This window comes from Pelodiscus sinensis, chromosome 20 (genome assembly GCF_052426305.1).
Source record: "Pelodiscus sinensis isolate ZL-2025 chromosome 20, ASM5242630v1, whole genome shotgun sequence".
In the NCBI taxonomy this organism is placed as follows: Eukaryota; Metazoa; Chordata; order Testudines; family Trionychidae; genus Pelodiscus; species Pelodiscus sinensis.
The window spans coordinates 16,307,344-16,328,379 of NC_143071.1; the positions used below are offsets into that span (position 1 = coordinate 16,307,344).

The window sequence follows — 21,036 nt, forward strand, 5'->3', positions numbered from 1 at the left end:
GGCAGAGATAGAAGGATGTAAGATAGGGCAGCAGAGGCGTGGGGTCAAAACCCTGCAGTAAGACAAGAAGAGCAAAAGAGAGGATTGCACATGGGTAACTCACATAATACACAGTAATTAGGTAACACTTATAGGCAAGAACATCAGGCGTGAACCGACAGAGCTATGCTGGCTGCAGTGGACATATATTGATTTATATCACTAGGATGTGGGTCAAAGTGGCAAATATAAGCCATGAAGGAAGAAGTTCTTGACTACACACAGATCCCTGACTTTTCTGTCACTCCAGGATGGCACAGTAAAGTATGAGCATGTACATCATCTCCCCGTCTCACTGAGTCCAATTCTGCACGCCACACTGTCAGAGCAGAGAGAGAGGACAAGTGGGGACCACTAGCAGTTGAAACGAACAGCTGTAAATGACAAACTGATGAAGCCAGTGCAGTCTCAGTGTCTGAACAAGACAAACAGGATAGATCGATATGTTCAGCTTCCTGTCAAGGAATTGCAAAAGATTTCAGCAGAAAAGAGAGGACAAGTGAATCCCGTAGAATTACTTCCCAAATATTCTAGAACTGAACCGCCTTGCCAAAAATTCCAAGCCTGTTGCTCTTGAACTCGCCTGTAGCTTTCAAATGCAATGAACTTCCAGACTTTAGGAAAAGTCTTGTGGCTGAGTCACCCTTCCTTCTTTCCCATGTGCTTGGTCTCTCCCACGCAGCAGACTTATTCTGGAAGAACTTTGGGAACAGAGTCGAAAAAGACACATTAATTCCTAGAACAACGAGGAGTCTTGTGGCACCTTAAAGACCAACAGATCACATGAGTTTCTTCATGAAGCTGATGGATTTCCATTTCATACGGCTAAATTCAATGCCTTGCATGGTGAAATGTCTCAGCCGTGTTAGTCTGTATCGGTAAAAACAATGAGGAGTCCCATGGCACCTTAAAGACTAGTGTTAAAATGTAGATGAAAATCTGTTAGGTTTAATGTGCCACAGGACTTCTCGTTATTTTTGCAGATACAGGCTAACCCAGCTGCCCCTCTGCGGTTAATTCCTGGACCCTCAATCCCTTTTATGTATTGAACAGTTGCCTGACCCTATTAGGCCCATGCCCATTAAAACAATTACCCTCCGTAACAACAGGGAATGGGTTTTGAAAGTCAGCCATCATTGTGATTAACAGTTCTGACAGTCTCTATTAGCCCTGATTTGATTTCATTAGACTCCAACAGCAAACTTTTAATCAGAATGAATGCCGGTTAAAGGCAAGTTAATTAAAAGGAGCACATGCAAATCTATACTGCCCGTCATTTCCCCACAATCTGAATCCCTATGCAACAGTAAGATTAACCCAATAGTACAGCACTGAGCCGGGATAAGACGACAGGCTGCGAGGGAAGAAAAGCCTCAGAACACTGCCAACGTTCCGATCACTTGGCTAAGAATAGCTGGTACGGGGCAGTGGAGATGTGTAATGAAGTCAACGGAAAGAGGGGATATACACCAAGACACAGCCCCCAGCCTCGTCCCTTCTGCTTGAGGCTCTGCCCCTTCTGGGAGCACAGAGCCATCCCTCCCCCTTTGCCTAGAGGTTGGGCAAGTCTGTCAGCCCTGCCTGCTTCTACCCTGAATTCAAACAGAAGCAGAAGTTCCTAGATACCATGTGGAAGGCTTTATTTAGGTCACTGGTGTACAGGCCTGAATCTCTAACACAATCACTGCAATGGTTCCTCCTAAGTCACTAACTTCTCTCATCTTACTGCAGTGGCTGAGAGCCTTAATCCCCCGATTACAATCTGCACCGACCTCTGAGGACATTACGCTCCATAATGTTGATTAGAGATGTTCAAGTTTACACAGAAATTTCTCCTGTTCTTGATTATTTATACAAATAAATAGACCTTTTAATCCATTTTGCCAGCTAGTTTTCCTAAGATACCTTGGCACAGATGGCTGATACTTTCATGCTGCAGAGGTTATTAGATTGTCACATTACTAGTGACATTACATCATTTGTATAGTTACCTACTCAAGGCCTCTGTAGCTTGATGCACTGAGAATTAAGCTCTAGACACTAAAATGAGCTTACGCAGCTCCTGGAAAGATTAGTTTTGCCGTCTGCAGATTGAGTTTGCACATCAGCTTGTGTATTACGATGCTGCTATTTTGTGGATTCAGATAAACATATTGCTACAGATGATAATGCCCCATTTGGGATTTTCCTGTTTTAACTGCTCTCAATTGCCTCCCTCTCTGACCTCTTGAACAATCACCTACCATACATTCTGGCTGTGTCTAGACTGGCCAGTTTTTTCAGAAAATCAGCCACGTTTCTGGAAAAACTTGCCAGCTGTCTACACTGGCCGCTTGAATTTCCGCAAAAGCACTGACTTCCTACTGTAAGAAATCAGTGCTTCTTGTGGAAATACTATTCTGCTCCCATTTGGGCAAAAGTCCCTTTTGCGCAAAACTTTTGTGCAAAAGGGCCAGTTTATACAGCAGAGATTTGTTTTCCGCAAAAAAAGCGCGTCTAGATTGGCCACGGATGCTTTTCCGCAAAAAGTGCTTTAGCGGAAAAGCATCCATGCCAATCTAGACGCTCTGTTCTGAAAATGCTTTTAACGGAAAACTTTTCCATTAAAAGCATTTCCGGAAAATCATGCCAGTCTAGACGTAGCCTCTATGATTCTATCCTGAGGCCCTGTCCCAAAGAGCCACCAACCCTTGCCATTCGTCTGATTTGCCTTTAAGCAATAAACAAAGATGATTGATGGCCCTGAAACCAACTTCTTCCCTGATCAAGACACATCCAAAATTCTGGATCTAGCTGCGAAACAGGCGTCTGTGACTATAACAAGCCAGACCCCAGCCCCAGATCTCAGCAAACTAGAATTTTGGAAAGTTCACATTGGAATCTGCATCCGGTTTGTTACATTACCCACAGGAAGGCTTTGTCTACATTTAAAAGTTTAAAGTGCCACTGTGGCTGCTCTTTAGACTGCAAGTGTGGCTACAGCACAAGTGCTGGAAGTGAGCTCTCCCAGTGCTCTGTGTAAACCATCTTCACGAGGTAAGTAGCTAACAGCACTGGGAGCTGTAGCCTGGCTCACGCTGGTGCTTTACAGCCCTGTAACTTGGGGTGTGTGTGTGTGTGTGTGATTTCACACCCCTGCTCCAGAAAGTTACAGCTCTGTAAAGTGCCAGTGTAGACTTAGCCGAAAACACAACAAAAGATGCACCTGGAATTCAAGAACTACTTACATGAATATGTTGAGTATAGTTCATATGATGTGAGCTCACACGAGGCAAATTAGAACATTCAGGCATTTCAATGCAAGAGGTTATAAACAGTTCTACCTTAAGGGAGCCCTTACTAAATTCCATCCTCTGTTTATGAGAAGCAGTTTTCAGCATCAGGCCTTGCATGAGGCTTGGACATTTCATTCCAAGAGAAGACTTTAAAAGAGAAACAACCATACAATATTCTCTGGCTTAAGGCCAGAACTGGGGAACAGGACATGCCTTTGCAAAGCAAAAGAACAACACTGTCCACAGGAAACTGGATCACTGCAGAATCTGTGCTTCCAAAAGGCAAATGATTCAACTGGCTCAACACTGAACATATCAATTTCAGCACGTATTTAAACTGCCCCAGGGTTTGCATTTCAATCGCAGTTGTAATTATCGGGAGCTAACGATTTCTATCTGCATTTCATTTAATCTCTTCCTTTTACTTCTCATTTGTGCTGAGCCTTTTTATAAATTCTCAATAAAAATCTAGGGACTCTAAAAAAGGCAGTTTGTCTCAATTTGCTCTTTCGGGACTGATCCAAAGCCTAATAAAGTTAATAGGAAGACTCTCATCACCTCCAGTTGGCACTGGATTAATCCTTCAAAGCATTCCTGTGAAGTCTCACAAGTATTGCTACCAATGACCTGACATGGTTGTAAGGCTGCTCCGTTCATTTGGCAAGTTGGGACTGGGAAGGGTTTAATTACCTACAAGTTGCCTTCTCTCTGTTTTGCCATTGGGATTCAAGCCTTGCTAAATGGGCATTTCCCTGCTTTTACATAGTGTCTTTCCACAGCCACATAGTTTGCTGTGAGAGTCTCTGGCTCATACATACAACATGTGTCACCAGAATGTGTCATCGGGTCCCCACCGGGCCTGCCCATGGTTCTTTCAGCTCAGGCTGTGATCAATGGTGATTCATTCCCAGCGCATTAGAGCTTCTCTTTTGCAATGAGGGGTCTCTTGTCCCATGGGGAGGCCAAAGATGCATAAATCACATATCCTGATTTGATCTCTGAGAGCCTCATTGCAATTTGCAGTGGTGCAGATTCTTTTAAACTATGTTGACATGCAGCAGCGATGGGCAACCTAGGCTAGTGAGTGGGCCACAAGACCTTTTGCAACCAAGACGGACTCCCGGGATAGGGCAGTTAAACAATTAACAAAGATGATTGATGGCCCTGAAACTAACTTCTTCCCTGATCAGGACACACCTGAAATTCTGGATCCAGAGCCCAGCTGTGCAACCAGCCTCTGTGACTATAATGAGTCAGATCCCAGCCCCACATCTGAGCAAAGTGGAATTTTGGAATTTCACTTTTAAATTCAGACTCACATCCTGGGCATTTGTGGGCTGTGCCGATTGACCCGGAGCAGAACGTTGGATGGATGCAGAGGGAGCACATGGCTCTCCCAGCCAATGCGGTGTGCAATCAGCACACACCTCACTTCATGTGCCCTTGCTTTACGTGTGTGTCCCTTTAGTAATAGCAGTAGGAAAAAACGACATGGTTAGAAACCAGTGGAATGTGGCAACCCTGTGTGAGCAACGGCAAACAAAACGTCTCGCCAGCCACACCTATAACCCCGATGGGCTGCAGATTGCCCACCGCTGCTATACAGGGATGATATTCTGTAAATTGTCACTGTGTTTGGCCTGCGCATTAAGCACTTCCATTTCAGTTTGTGAACTGAACCCATAACATGAGTCTCAGGACTGAGCTAAAGGTTGTTCAGTTCCCTTCGTGAGCTACTCACATTTCCCCATTAAAGTGGTCACATGTCCCATTCACCCCCACAAGCAGCTGGCATTTCTGTTCTGGTAAAGTCTGAACCCTCCATCATGCTGCACCTGAAGGTAGCTGACAGCCTTTTCCTTCAGTGGTGCAGGAGCAGCTTCTTAAAAGACCATCTTGCTGAGATTCTGGATTTTAATGTTGGCAAGACGCTAACAAGCTTAGCAAACAGGAGAAAGAGCAAAAGCCGCTTTAGCTAGGGCTCATCTTGACAAGCTAGTGATTTGTCAGGATCGGCCCTGAAAAAAGCCTTCCCTGCTGCTGTCACCCAGCGTCCTGATACCTGCTTATGGGACTGAGATGAGCAAATGAATTGTGGGACACATACATCCATACACAAGTGTAGGCCACATTGCATGTATATGCAGCCACGTGTCCTCACATCCACACGGAATATACACATGCTGCAAGCGTAATGGATACATCCCTAGAACGCTAAACACAAATTGTGAGCGGAATGCTTAATCATGCCACATGATTCCTAGATCAACACACTTAATGATAGCTGAAGACCCAGTCATATACCCAACAGGTATTTACTATTATCTATACACAACACATCCATGCATACACCAGTATGTGTACATACCTACAGCTGAGAGGCAGTATTGTGCAGTGGTTGCACTGTTGACTTGGGATACATGAGACTAATGCTTTAGTGCCACTGATCTACTGCATGAGAGCCAGAAAGTCATTTCACTTCCCTGAATCTCAGTTTACCTTTCTACACTTAGCTATTTAGACTGTAAGCTCTTTGGGAGCAGGAACTGTCTCTTATTATAGGGCTATACAGTGGACAGCTGTGCAAATAATTAATTTTCCAAGTCTCTGGACACACCAGTAAAATCAGGGAAAATATTTCAGGTTGAAATAGGGTTACCAGATACTTTCACAAAAAATCCCGCACATGGTGGGGGAAAAAAATTGATTGAACAAAAAAGAAAAAAAAAAAGGGAGGAGGGGGCAAAGTTGTTAAGGGGAAAAAAAAGGTCACTGTGCCCACATGCTTCCCACTCCTCCTGACCCTGCCAGACGCGGCAGGGGAAAAATGTCCCTGCTGGCCTTCCATCCAAGAAAAATAGAAAATACCGGACATTTTACATGTCCGGTATTTTCTGGTTTTTTTTACTGGACAGAGGCCACAAATACCAGACATCTGGCAATCCTAGGTTGAAACATTTCAGTTTCAAGGTTTTTTAATTTAAAACATTTTGTTTCAAAATGTTGAAATGAAACTTTCTGATTTTTCCTCCCCAAAATGTTGGGTTTTCCTTCCACTGAATTAATTCACCATATTTGACATGAATTCAAGAAAAGTTTTGGTTGACCTGAATTTGCATTTTTTGACCCAAAAAAATAAGTTTGGGCCCAAAAATTTCATACAGTTGTAGTATGACATGGCTAAAAATAAATAATAAAAACACAACCACATACAAAAATACATTGCAACATATACTACATTACATGCTTACTGGTGTCTGTATCTGTTGAAACAGACCCACCCACTCCTGCTCACTTCTGCTGCTGAATACATTCCCTGGCATGCACATATATATACTACTTAGGTTTGTGTGCTTCAGGCCATAAATGCTTTGTATAAACTCATTCATTCTTTAAAGGGTCCTACAGATGCAGAGCTTTGAAGTGTACATTATCACTTTCTATACAGGTCTGGTTCCTTTCAGTTGTAGGTGTTGAAATCCTCTTCCATTCTCCTCCATGGAAAAACAGTCAGTCTACCAGTCATATTAAAATAGTCACCAATCTGGAAAAGGTCCCAATGCTGCCCAGGGCAAGTTGCTGGACAGTGTTATGTGATCTTAAATGCTCTTTAATTTGACCTTAAATGTTTTTTAAGTTCTTCCTACTTTATCTAGTACTTACAGGAACCACAGCTGTGGTCCTAACGGCACTTGGGGAATGGGACGTTCTAAAATGGGAATATGCACATGATTAAAACCATCCACGTCTAATCTAACCCTCATGCCAGTGCAGAGGCAGGAATTCCAAGTGGCTTAGCCGAATCATGATTTGATGTGAAGCAGTTTGGGGGAAGTCCGTGAAACACTCAGATGTGTCACTTGGGAAAAAGACGTTACTGAAAGTCTAGGTTCTTAAGCACAAAACATCTTTTAAAAAATGTAACACCCGCCTCCTCCAGCACTAGCAAAACTGACCAGGTGTGTTGAAGTGGTTGCCAAATGGGGAGGCCTTGGATTTAGAGTTCCTTGACTCCTTTCCCTGCTCTGGTGTGCATTATGTATGCAAGTCACAGGGACGTGGTTCCCTTCATCACAGCTTGACTCCCTTATTGTTCCTTCCACCACCTACCACCCAAAGTGTAAGGGAGTCTGAGTTACACTTTACAGGACGTGGAGCTGTGTGATGGCATGAATTAAAGTAAGGCATGCGTCACTTTAAATTACATCCACTCATTGGTCTCTTTGCAATTCTCTTCTTTTCTGGTCCCTTGGCCTGAAAATGACACTCACTTAGGTTCGTATTCACTCACTGAGACATGAGGGTACGACGTCAGAGGTAAAGTACAGAAAGGAAATGCAGTTGGTGAGTGAGCGACAGTCTAAGGGCCTGTCTACACAGGGGCAATTTTCCAATTCATTTTAAGACTGATTCAGTGAAACAGATTATTAAAGCAGCTCAGTAATGGACTATCCCCTTCTTATCAATGGGAAAGCTAAGCCCCAAGAGACTAAGGGAACATCTACATCTGGAGGTGTGTTTCCCAGCCCCAGAAGACATCTCCACACTAACTCTGCTTGAGCCAGTGCCTAAAAATAGCCACAAGTCTGCAGTAGCATGGGTGGTGGCTCAGGTTAGTCACCTTAGTATGTACCCGTGGACAGAGCTAGCACAGGTGTGTCTCCACAAGTTGGGAAGCAGACAGCTCAGCTCCAATGTAAATTCACCCTTGGTAACATACTTGCTGAAGGTCCCTTGGGATTTCTGAGGCAAAGCAATGTCTCAAGTCTCAAACCAGCACTCTACCCATTGAGCCTTCCTTTCTCACTAGGAATCCTGATAATTAGTGTATCTGTTCCCCCACTCCTCTAAGTGCCATTCTTTTGACCCAGCACCATAAAACATGTCCTGAGAGAATTTCATTTAATCTAGGCTGGCTCACCCAGGACTGGATGGTGTGAAACGCCCATGCCATAAATATTCATTAAACAAGCAAGCAAGCTTAAATATAGAAACTCATAAAGTCAAGTACTATTAAAGCCCCCTCGTTTCTTTTCAAACAATCAGCCAATGAAGATAAATTTGGTGAGGTCGAACACTTGCACTTTCAGGCGAAGGCTGTAAATCTCACTTTGTAAAAGAAAAATCACATGTTTTACTGTTTATAATCTCCGCAGAAAGACCTGGGCCAGCATTTCTCTGTCCTAATTCCCAGTCTCGTAACTGTCAGATTATGAAACTGCAGTCGTAAGCCTCCTGAGTTTACAGAAAAACACCTCTTTGCTCTTTGCCACCACTTTAATCAGATGAACTAATAAAAACACAATTCACTATTCATTACAAGTGCCTAGAAGAAAGGAAATGGGAGTAGAAGCAGTTAAAAAAAAATCTAAAAAATCTTCCACCCATGGCCCCTGGAGTCCCTCCCTTACTTACCAACTTCATCTCATTACCCATAACCTATTACTTGCCACCTCTTTCCCCTCATAATCCTTTTGGCCCCATCTACCAGCTTATGGTGTTTTTAGCCTTGTCTTAGAGCCCGTAAGGCTGTTCACATTCTCCTGTGGTGTCCCTGGACAGTGGTAGTGCCTCAGACTCGCTGCACTGGGGCTGGCAATGTCAATTGTTTTAAAAGAAGGCAAAGGGCAGGAGGGATGAATGGCTGGTACCTCACACAAGGCAGATATGGGAAAGAATTATCTGTTTGCGCTCCCCGGATGATTCTTGCACTTCCTCTCAACGTGCATAAGAGCAGCGATGGTCTTGCTTGAATACAGCCTCAGAGCAAATGATAGAACCAGGCTGTTTTTGGTCCAACATAGTCTCAGGGAGGAGACATACATAGGAGCTTCTCTCATGCTGCTCTAATACAGTCGCCACCAACCAGTAGATCAGGATCTACTAGTAGATATTGGAGCCTCTGACGGGGATCCTGTCTGTCTTGGACAAGAGGCCTGCACTTCAGCTGCCCCTCCCCCTACTGCTGCACACCCCCTACCCTTTGACTTGGAGCTGCCTCCCCCACCCCCGGGAGCTTCCAGCTTGCTGTGCAAGGCAGGGGAGGAGGGAGCAGAGGGGCGCTGATGTCACGGTGCCCCTCTCCCACGCTGTATCCTAGCTTCACAGAGCAGGAGGAAGGGGAAGGGGACAACAGGACTTGGGATGGAGTTTGCTGTCTGCTTTTGGGAGTGGTGCAGGGCCAAAGCAGGGGTGAGCCTGCCTTAGCCCCACTGCACCACCACCCAGGAGCCACCTGAGGTAACTAGTGCCCAGTTGGAGCCTACACCCTGAAACCCTACCTCAGTCATGAACCCCCAACCCGCAGCTCCTGCCTGGTGAAAGTGAGGAGAATGGGGGAGGGAGGGAGGAGGGAGTGAGCAGGGGTGGGGCCTCAGAGAAGGGGCACGAAGGAGGCAGGGCAAGAGTATTTGGGTTTGAGGTAGATCTTGGATTGTACTTAAATTCAAAAAAGTGATCTCATGCTTTAAAAGATTGGAGACCACTTGCTCTAGCAAAAGTAGCTTTCCTGGGATCTTCATTTCCTCGGTACCAGAGATCTAGTGTTTGGAATAAACAGCATCTCCAGCAGCACTAAAAATAAAACCGGACCTTTACGGTGCTACAAGAGCTTTAGAAAGTGAGACATGCCAGAGGAGGGTGCCAAATTTGTACACACACACCTGTTGACACACACGAATGGAATTTGCATGGGCAGATTTTAAAGGTGCAACTCTGGCACCCATGGGTACCAACCATGCTGAATCTGCCCTGAGCTTGTCTTTTGAATAAGACCTGAATAACAGATTGTGTATAGAGACGACATTCCCATCTCTACCTTTAACTGGGAAAAGGTTCAGAAATAGGCAGCAAAAATGATTAAGGTATGGAATGGCTGCCATATAAAAAGAGATTAATAAGACTGAGAGCTTTCATCCTAGAAAAGAGACAACTAAGGGGGGGATATGATAGAAGTCTATAAAATCAGGACTGGTGTGGAGAAAGTATATAAGGAAAAGTTATTTTCTCCCTCCCGTAACACAAGAACTAGGGGGGAACCAAATAAAATTAATAGGCAGCAGGTTTAAAACAAACCAAAGGAGGTATAGTTAACTTGTGGAACTCCTTGCCAGAGGATGCTCTGAAGATCAGGACTATAATAGGGGTCAAAAAGAACTGGATAAATTCATGTAGGATAGGTCCATCAATAGCTATTAGCCAGGAGGGGTAAGGATGGTGTCACTAGCTTCTGCTTTCCAGAAACTGGGAATGGGAAACAACAGATGGATCACTTTATGATTACATGTTCTGCCCATTCCCTCTGAAGCACCTGGCAGTAATCACTGTTGGAAGACAGCATACGGAGCTAGATGGACCTTTGATCTGACCTAGTATGGCTGTTCTTATGTTCGTCTATCAAAACAGAAAATATGAATTTCCATTCTCCTCTTTATTTTGCCCCCCAGGTTCTGAAGAAAGGACCCCCAGATATTAACAAGAGAATAACAAGAGATATTAACAAGAGATATTAACAAGAGAATAACAGGATACTCAAGGAGCAGATAGAGGAGGTATCTGAGCCTTTAGCTATGATTTTTGAAAAATCATGGCAGACAGGGGAGATTCCAGAAGACTGGAAAAGGGCAAATATTGTGCCCATCTATAAAAAGGGGAATAAGAACAACCCAGGAAACTACAGACTGGTCAGTTTAACGTCTGTCCCAGGGAAGATAATGGAGCAGGTAATTAAGGAAATCATATGCAAACACTTGGAAGGTAATAAAGTGATAGGGAATAGCCAGCATGGGTTTGTGAAGAACAAGTCATGCCAAACTAATCTGATAGCTTTCTTTGATAGGATAACGAGCCTTGTGGATAAGGGAGAAGCGGTGGATGTCATATACCTAGACTTTAGTAAGGCATTTGATACGGTCTCGCATGATATTCTTATTGATAAACTAGGCAAATATAACTTAGATAGGGCCACGATAAGGTGGGTGCATAATTGGCTGGATAACCGTAGTCAGAGAGTTGTTGTTAACGGTTCTAAATCCTGCTGGAAAGGGATAACAAATGGAGTTCCTCAAGGGTCTGTTTTGGGACCCGTACTGTTTAATATCTTCATCAATGATGTAGATATTGCGATAGAGAGTACGCTTATTAAGTTTGCAGATGATACCAAACTGGGTGGGGTTGCAACTTCTTTGGAGGATAGGGACATAATTCAAAATGACCTTAGCAAGTTAGAGAAATGGTCAGAGGTAAACAGGATGAGGTTTAATAAAGAGAAATGCAAAATGCTCCACTTAGGAAGGAACAATCAGTTCCATACATACAAGATGGGAAGCGACTGTCTAGGAAGGAGCATGGCGGAAAGGGATCTAGGGGTCATAGTGGACCACAAGATGAATATGAGTCAACAGTGTGACGCTGTTGCAAAAAAAGCAAATATGATTCTAGGTTGTATCAACAGGTGTGTTGTAAGCAAAACTCGTGAAGTCATTCTGCTGTTCTACTCTGCACTAGTTAGGCCTCAGCTGGAGTACTGTGTCCAGTTCTGGGCGCCACATTTCAAGAAAGATGTGGAGAAATTGGAAAGGGGACAGAGAAGAGCGACAAGAATGATTAAAGGTTTAGAGAACATGACCTATGAAGCCAGGCTTCATGAACTGGGCTTGTTTAGTTTGGAAAAAAGAAGATTAAGGGGGGACATGATAGCGGTTTTCAAATATCTAAAAGGATGTCACAAGGAGGAAGGAGAAAATTTGTTCCTCTTGGTTTCTGAGGACAGGACAAGGAGTAATGGGCTTAAAGTGCAGCAGGGGAGGTTTAGATTGGACATTAGGAAAAAATTCCTAACTGTCAGAGTGGTCAAATATTGGAATAAATTGCCAAGGGAGGTGGTGGAATCTCCCTCTCTGGAGATATTTAAGAACAGGTTAGATAGACATCTGTCAGGGATGGTGTAGATGGAGCTTGGTCCTGCCTTGAGGGCGGGGGGCTGGACTCGATGACCTCTTGAGGTCCCTTCCAGTCCTATTATTCTATGATTCTATGATAAGTCTCCAGTGCTAGCAGATACACTCTCCCAGTGGCACAGACATATCCCAGGTAAGGTCACCAATGGAAGGTGAAACAGCTTCTGACTAATCCTACCTGTAGGACTGCTGAGTGTATCTCCATTTAATACATACTGAAAACAAAGGTTAGCCAGCCATATTGTATTAAGACTTCAGGAAGAATGTGCTGGTTTGAAGGGACACATTTAGCACACTGAGTGGATCTGAGTTTTCCTAATGTTTAGTCACTGATGCGTTAATACCACGGGAAGACACTGGGGTCTGGAATTATGTTTGCTCAGTTTGCAACTGCCATGCTGACACAGGAAGCTATAAACAGTGGAAGAAATGCCTTTGCATCCAACTGCAAATGACTATGCCAATAAGAAATGTGTCAGAAAAAGAGAAAAGTAAACAATAAAAGCTCAGAGTGCAGGGGAGTTCTCAGAAAACACTAGCCATAGGGCAGGAATTGTTCTACCCAGTTCTGATGTCCTGGAAACTTCCTGTGCATCACTAATGAGAGAAGTAAATGGAAAAGAACTCGCTATCAGAACGTGTCTCCCAGTCCTCTGTCAACGGAGGGTTGCTGGCTACTGTACATTCCTTGGGAACTTGTCTAATGAGAGACCGGCAGTAACCAGGGTTTTCCCAAGCTAAACTCTTCTACCAAAAGCCAACACAATAGCCCAACAATCAGGCCCGTGTGCACATGTCCGCAATAACCCAACAAACCCGCAGTAACTCAGCCATCAGGCCTGTGTGCACATGTCCGCAATAACCCAACAAACCCGCAGTAACTCAGCCATCAGGCCTGTGTGCACATGTCCGCAATAACCCAACAAACCCGCAGTAACTCAGCCATCAGGCCTGTGTGCACATGTCCGCAATAACCCAACAAACCCTCAATAACTCAACAATCAGGCCGGTGTGCACGTCTGTAATAACCCAACAAACCCGCAGTAATTCAACAATCAGGCCTGTGAGCACAAGGCTGCAATAACCTGACAAAACTGAAATAATTCAACTATCAGGCTTGTGTGCACATGCCCAAGGGTAACACAACCAGGCCTCAATTTCCAGCAGAGGTGCAATCAGGGGCTATGTATCATACCATGCAAATACCAAACCAGACAACTATATCACTTGTGGTAAAAAAACAGAGACTGAGTGGAGGCTCCTTTGAAAGCCAGGACCTCAAGGTACTCAAGGAACATGGTAACATCTTCTCCTCTGAAAGGCTAGTTATAGGGGAAAGGTCTGTGAGATGTGTGTATCATGGACAGAAAGCCTCTTGCCTGCAGGGATTAGGGTAGATGACACAGTGCTTTAGAGACGTCAACATTAATCTACTTTGGATCCCTAGGACAGTTGCCACAGTACCCACTGAGGAGGCAGGAATCTAAGGGAGTGAGAATCAAATGTCTTTCATACCTGCAGTGGTGCTGACCCTTACTGCATGAACCCCAAAGTATGCTAGCCTAAAACTGAGGCTCTCTTCTTGAGCCATAGACAGGAACATAAGAACATAAGAAGGGCCATATGGGGTCAGACCAAAGATCTATGTAGCCCAGTGTCCTGTCTTCTGATGGTAGCCAATGCCAGGTGCTTCAGAGTGAATGAACAGAACAGTGATCCATTCCCTGTTGCCCATTCTCAGCTTCTGACTCACAGAGGCTAGGGACACAATTTCGGCCCATTGATGGACTTATCCTCCATGGATTTACCTAGCTCTTTTTTGAACCCTGTTAAAGACCTGGCCTTTACAACATCCTCTGGCAAGGAGTTCCACAGATTGTCTGTGTGTTGTATGAAGCACAAGCAATGCAAATATCAGTGTACTTCCCTGCCACTGGGAGCACCTGCAGTTAGCTCAGCCTTTGGCCTCTTTGATGAAACTGCCAGTAAGGGGTACTAGTTGGGACAGGCCTGATCCCAGCCTCCAGATTTATGCACTCCAGACTGTTGGGAACATCTGCACTGGAATTTTATGGCTTGGGCTCATCCCTTGGGGTTTTTTTGTGATGTATCCACCGGGAACATGGGTTGAGGCCGCCAAATTGCAGTGGGATACTGTAGTCAGGACCCTCCATCAGCACAGGTCTGAGCAAGAACCGAAGTCATGATGTAAAAAGGGAAGCTGCAAGGGAACTAAAATCCCGAAGTCCAAAGGCCTGTTGCTCACTTTCTGTATGGCCCCTTTACATTGGCGGTTAAATGCGAGTCTGGCCCCGAGCCTCGTGCCCTTTCCATCAATGGCTCTGAGCATTCTAGGGAGGTTCTCTCTATGAGGAGCTGCCCCGACTCACGGGCTTTGAAGAATGTGTGGAAGTTACCTGCACAGGAGAGAGTCACCATGAGCATGGAGCACTCCCAGGGCTGATCAGTGCAGAGGTTTAGGAAGAAGCATTCCACTAGCACAATGTGTGCACTTGCGCGTACCGTGCGTCGCATGACAAGCACCCAGATCAACAGACCCCAGAGTTCTCTCCACAGGCTCGGGGAAGTAACAGCAGAAATAGCTGCAGACTGAGATTTCTCAATCTGGGAGATGCCACCGCTAAGCATAGGAAGGACTTCAGCCTCCATGGCCCATGAAGCACACAGCCTCTACTGAGACAACCATCGTTGTGTGCCAGTTTGGGGAGCTTCTTTTATGAGGACACCGGCTCATTGGGACAGGCCTAATTCCCATCAGATTCATTTCATGTGGGCCCCCAAACAGCCAACACCTGGGGTCAACTTTTATGCCCACCAGCCTGGGCTGAATTCAAACTAATAACACTGAGGCAAAAGGCTCCCTTACCCCCTCACCAAACCAGGATTCCTACAGAAATGAAGCACTCCCCTCAGAAGCCTGTTATAGCACCACCGACCAGTAACTGGTAAAAACAGCCCGGGCTGGCAAGAAACTAAGCATGGTCAAGGCTAATCAAATTGCTCATGGTAAAACACCCCCCTCTGCAAGGCTAGGAGAGCAGGCAGAGGCTGTGCTAATGAGGTGTCCATGCTGGGCCCACTCCTCCAGGGAGTGTCTAGCTAGCCTCTGCACCTCCCAGAACGGGCTCCGCTCACCTGCTCGTGGTACTCAATCCCCATGCTCAGGGTGTTGATCAGAATGGCAATCATGATCCCACGACCAAAGTACTTGCTGTCCACGATCTTCCGGAACGTCTCGCACACCACTTTCCAGAAAGCCAGGATCTGGTTGGTTTTCCTGCCCCTGGTTTTCCCCCGTTGAGGGTCCCTCTGGTCGCTGTAGTGGGCGTCCTGGGTGAATTCATATACCCCCTCGCTGTCCGAATCTGCTGTCTCGTTGTCCGTGAGCTCCACATCATGAGCCAGAGTCTTGATGCAGTAGGGGCAGCTGTCTGGGTTGCAGGAGCCACTGTCCAGTTTCCCACACTGACTGGAAATCTTGCAAGAGTTTTGACAGGCACCTGGAACACAAATAAGCCACGGTAAGAGAGATCTGTTCCCTGCGTGCTAAGTCAGGGGAGCTGAGAGGTCATATGATGGCAACTCCTCGCTCATTTTATTATCATGTGACACACGCTGTCTTGCTGAAAGGAAACTGCTTGATTCCTCAGTCTGCGTGAAGGCCAGAGAGAAGTTACATTTTTGCTCCTCTTTAGGCACTGGCCCTTTAAAAGGGATGAGACCAGCATGCAGCTGGAGCTAGTCAGCTTCGCTGGGGGCTCAGCTGTGTGAGAAGGTAAGGTCTGAGAGTTCAGTATCCAAAAAGGGGCAGAAAGAGTTCTCACTGCGTGCTCCCAGAGACTGCGGAGACTGGCCAGACAGGAGGCCTGGGGAGTGCAAGCAGGAGCAGTGGGAATTCCCTGGGAGTGGCTGCCAGAGTCTCTTGGGAAGGAAGCAGTGGGGAGCTGCAAAGGATCTCCAGAGGGAGGGGCAGTATTCTCAGTTAAATACATGAGAATCCTGCCATAGGCTTTGAAGCAGGAGGAAAAGGAGAAACACCACTGGGAGGTGTTCTGAGGCCAGGGTGTTCGTAGGGGCTGTATTTGTGGGGGTTTTGCCTATGTTTGAGAATGAAGACTGCATGGAAGAGACACTGGGTGTGACAAGGGGTCTTTTGCATGGTGAGGACAAGTACACATCCATAAAAATCTAAGAGCGTCTCTTAGGGTATGTCTACACTAGCTCATTAATTCAAGCTAGGTAGGCAAATCAGGCAACTGGAGTTGCAAGTGAAGCCTGGGATTTAAATGTCCCGGGCTTTATTTGCATGTTCCCATCCGGCCGCCATTTTTAAATCCCCCTTAGTTCGAACGAACTGCCCGTGGCTACACATGGCAGTTTAAAGTTAATCCGAACTAAATCCTTAGTTCGGATTAACTGTTACACTTCAATCCATGAGGAATAACAGTTAATCCGAACTAAGGACTTAAAATTGCCACGTGTAGCCACGGGCAGTTCGAACTAAGGGGGATTTAAAAATGGTGGCCGGACGGGAACATGCAAATAAAGCCTGGGCTATTTAAATCCCGGGCTTCATTTGCAACTCCGGTTGCCCGATTTGCCTACCTAGCTCAAATTAACGAGCTAGTGTAGACATACCCTTACAGACTTCTGGGGCCGCTCAGTTTCCTCCCAACCCTCTTCAAAATCCCAGCACTGCTCAGCTTGCTCACTAACAATATTATTTATTCGCAGGTGCACTCACAATCAGAGCTGGACCATGTCTGTCAGTCAAACCCTGCAAAATCTGCATTGATGGCACATCTCTTGAACTCGTGTCAGATTTGCCCAGTTATTGATGTCAAAAAACAAACAACAAAAATTCTAAACAAGTTGAAATGTTTGGACTTTTCATTTAGAATTTTTTTCACTTTTTTTTTTTAAAGCCCAAGCTGGGTGTGTTATTGAAGTGAACCATTTCATCATGGGTAGAAAGAGACATTTCATTTGACACAAAATAAAAAACTTTTAAAAAACTTTTTGATTCACCAAAACTGTAGAACTATTTAGGATTTGACTTGACTCACAGTGAAATTTCATATTGATTTTTCAGAATTGCCAGTGAAATCTGTTATTTGCCCACTTTCCTTTCTTATCCTTGGGTTGTGGGGACAGGATCCACACATCAGGAACTGGCCTTTTTAAGTGTTTATTAAGTGCATAGCAGACATTATATCAAACAAACAAACAATGCCTGATACCTGTTTTCTGCATCTCCCAACACCAGAAATTATTCTCTTAGGCTACGTCTACACTGGCACCCTTTTCCGGAAATGCTTAAAACGGAACAGTTTTCCGTTATAAGTATTTCCGGAAAAAGTGCGTCTACATTGGCAGGATGCTTTTCCAGAAAAGCACTTTTTCCAGAAAAGCGTCTGTGGCCAATGTAGACGCGCTTTTCCGCAAAAAAGCCCCGATCGTCATTTTCGCGATCGGGGCTTTTTTTTGTGGAAAAGGCTACTGTGCTGTCTACACTGGCCCTTTTCTGGAACAGTTTTTCCGGAAAAGGACTTTTGCCCGAACGGGAGCAGCATAGGTTTTCCGGAAAAACAATGACGATTTTACATTAGATCGTCATTGCTTTTCCGGAATAAGTGGCCAGTGTAGACACAGCCTTAGGGTATGTCTACACTTGCCCCCTAGTTTGGACTAGGGAGGCAAATGAAGCATACCGAAGTTGTTAATGAAGTGCAGGATTTAAATATCCAACACTTGATTAGTATATTTGTGGCCAGTCTCCATTTTAAAATGCCAGTTGCCCGATTTAACTTGCTGTGTGTAGACACGATAGTCCAAGCCAAAACCCTTCCCTTGAATTAACTGCAAAAGCAGTGAGGAGTCCTGTGACACCTTATAGACTAACCGAAGTGTTGGAGCATAAGCTTTCGTGGGCAAAGACCCACTTCGTCAGATGCATGTAGTTTGCCCACGAAAGCTTATGCTCTAACACTTCGGTTAGTCTATAAGGTGCCACAGGACTCCTTGCTGCTTTTGCAGATTCAGACTAACACGGCTACCCCTCTGATACTTGAATTAACTGTTACTCCTTGTGCAGAAAATCCTGATTGCTATTCACAGAATGGCCACCAGGGCACCTGTGCTTTTTTCGATTGCCTCTTCTTTCGAAAAATGTCCCTGTTCTGCGTCCACACACACCTTTTTTCGAAAAAGCTCTTTTGAAAAAGGCATTCTTCCTCATAATTTGAGGTTTACCAATGTCAAAAAAAAAAAAAACCCTATGTTCTTTCAATTTAATTTCGAAAGAATGTTATTGCAGTGTGGATGCAGGTGAAGTTTTTTCGAAAAAAAGGGCAGTTTAAAAAAAAATATATATAGTCTAGACATACCCTGAGGGAGAAAGTCGACCTAAGATACGCAACTCCAGCTATATGTATAGCATAGCTGGAGTCAACGTAACTTAAGTTGAATTTCCACAGCGTCACCTCTGTGGAAGGTAGATGGGAGAAACTCTACTGTCAACTTCCCTTACTCCTTACAACCTGGTGGAGTACCAGAGTTGACTGAGGTGCTGTCAATTTAGCAAGTCCTTACTAGACCCACTAAATCAAACCCCGGGAGATTGACCATGGCAGTTTTGATCTCCCCATAAAAGGAGACAAACCGTGAGATTCCCTCAGCCCTTACACTGCATGTCCCAAGCTGCTCAAGTAGGTTCCAGAGGATCATGCAATAACATTATACTTCAACTACCTTTCCTTTTGTATACTAAATGGTTTTCTGCAGCCCAGAGCAAGACATTTTCACCAGCTAAGGGATCCTTTCCGCCTCATTATACCTTTGGCTATTAGGACTAAGCGAAAGTAATCAACTCCCCCGGAACCTGGAGTGTTAGGCGTTGTAATTAGAGACAGTGCAGCAGCCATACTCCTGCTGTTTGCTGATACTTCAGAATTACCAGCTTCCCCCTAAACATATGATTCTCAAATCGTTCCTCACAATGGCTGCTCCCAGCTGACAGATGGTTCCTTCGCTTGATAGTACAGGCAGGATATGCTCCTATCATAGCTGCCTGTGAGGGGAACGCATGTCTGCAAGCCCACAGGATCCTCATCCAGGTGAGGTGAAATAAAAACACAGCTCTCCTGTTCCCATCCCAAAAACCTTTGTCCATCTTCAGAGCCCAACTCAAATCGCGTGTGAGGTTCTAGAATAACTGGAAAATTGTGTCCACGTCACACACAACATTCCAGTCCAAATGGAAAGGTTAAAACAGTGCAAAAGGCCATTGGGCATGGTTTTTTTTTTTGTTTTTTTTTTTACTGGAGCACAAAGGGGGCATCCCTGAAAGCTTTGCCTAAAAGGACTTCCAGGCCCAGAGGCTGAGAGAGTTTGAACAACATTTGGCTACATTCCCAAATCCCAGAATGTAAAGGGGGAAGGAATGTCACACAGTGAAGGCCTTAGACTAGGAGTTAGGAGAACATACGAACACAAGAACTGCCATACTGGGTCAGACCAAAGGTCCATCTAGCCCAGTATCCTGTCTGCTGACCGCGGCTAATACCAGATGCCCCAGAGGGAGGGAACAAAACAGGTAATCATCACGTGATCCCTCTCCTGTAATCCATTTCCAGAGAAACAGAGGCTAGGAACACCATTCCTACCCATCCTGGCTAATAGCCATTGATGGACCTAACCTCCATGAATCTATCTAGCTCTTTTTAAAACCCTGTTAAAGTCCTAAAACCCACATCCTCTGGCAAGGAGTTCCACAGGTTGACTGTGTGCTGAGTAAAGAAAAACGTCCTTTTGTTTGTTTGAAACCTGCTATCTATTAATTTCATTTGGTGACCCCCTCGTTCTTATATTGTGAGAATAAGTAAATAACTTTTCCTTATTTACTTTCTCCATATTAGACATGATTGTATACACCTCTATCATATCCCCTCTCAGTCTAATCTTTTCTAAGATGAAAAGTCCAAGTCTTTTTAATCTGTCCTTATATGGGACCCATTCCAAACCCCCAATCATTTTTGTTGCCCCTTTCTGAACCTTTTCCAATGCCAATATATCTTTTTTGAACGGTGGCAACCACATCTGTACACAGTATTCAAGATGTGGGCATACCATGGTTTTATATAGAGGCAATAAGATATTCTCTGTCTTATTCTCTATCCTTTTTTGAATGATTCCTAACATTCTGTTTGCTTTTTTGACTGCTACTGCACGCTGAGTAGATGTTTTCAGAGAACTATCCACAATGACTCCAAGATCTCTCTCTTGAGTAGTTGTAGCTAAATTAGTCCCCATTATATTGTATGTATAGTTGGGATAATTTTTTCTAATGTGCATTACTTTACATTTATCAACATTAAATTTCGTTTGCTATTTTGTTGTCCAATCACTTAGTTTAGTTTGGTGAGATCTTTTTGAAGGCCTCCATTCAGTTTCTGGCTCTGCACAGACTTCCTGCAAGATTGTGAGCAAGTCACTTAGGGACCAATTTTCAAAAGTACCGAGCCTCTGCCATGGTCACTGCCTTGCATTGGAGATGTAGATGATTTGAACATTGACAAATCAGGCCCTGAAGCTCTCTGACCCTCGGTTCCCTCTCTGTAAAATGGGAATAATGATACTCAAGGGCACATTACGAGGATAACATCATTCCTATCTGTGAGGCATTCAGATACTACAGTAATGGGGAGCCATAATTGCATCTAGAGAGACAATGATCCAAACATTGG

At 44.7% G+C, this 21,036-nt stretch overlaps 1 protein-coding gene across 6 annotated transcripts in view; it reads right to left on the reverse strand.

Annotated features, from left to right (window-relative positions):
• The window catches only part of CACNA1G (calcium voltage-gated channel subunit alpha1 G), a 333,864-nt gene that overhangs the window by 121,011 nt on the left and 191,817 nt on the right, over positions 1 to 21,036 (reverse strand). For all 6 annotated transcript variants that reach the window (XM_089771889.1, XM_089771891.1, XM_089771890.1 and 3 more), the window contains exon 9: positions 15,428 to 15,792. In XM_089771889.1, the coding sequence (XP_089628015.1) occupies positions 15,428 to 15,792 (365 nt within the window). The remainder of the gene's footprint in view (positions 1 to 15,427; positions 15,793 to 21,036) is intronic.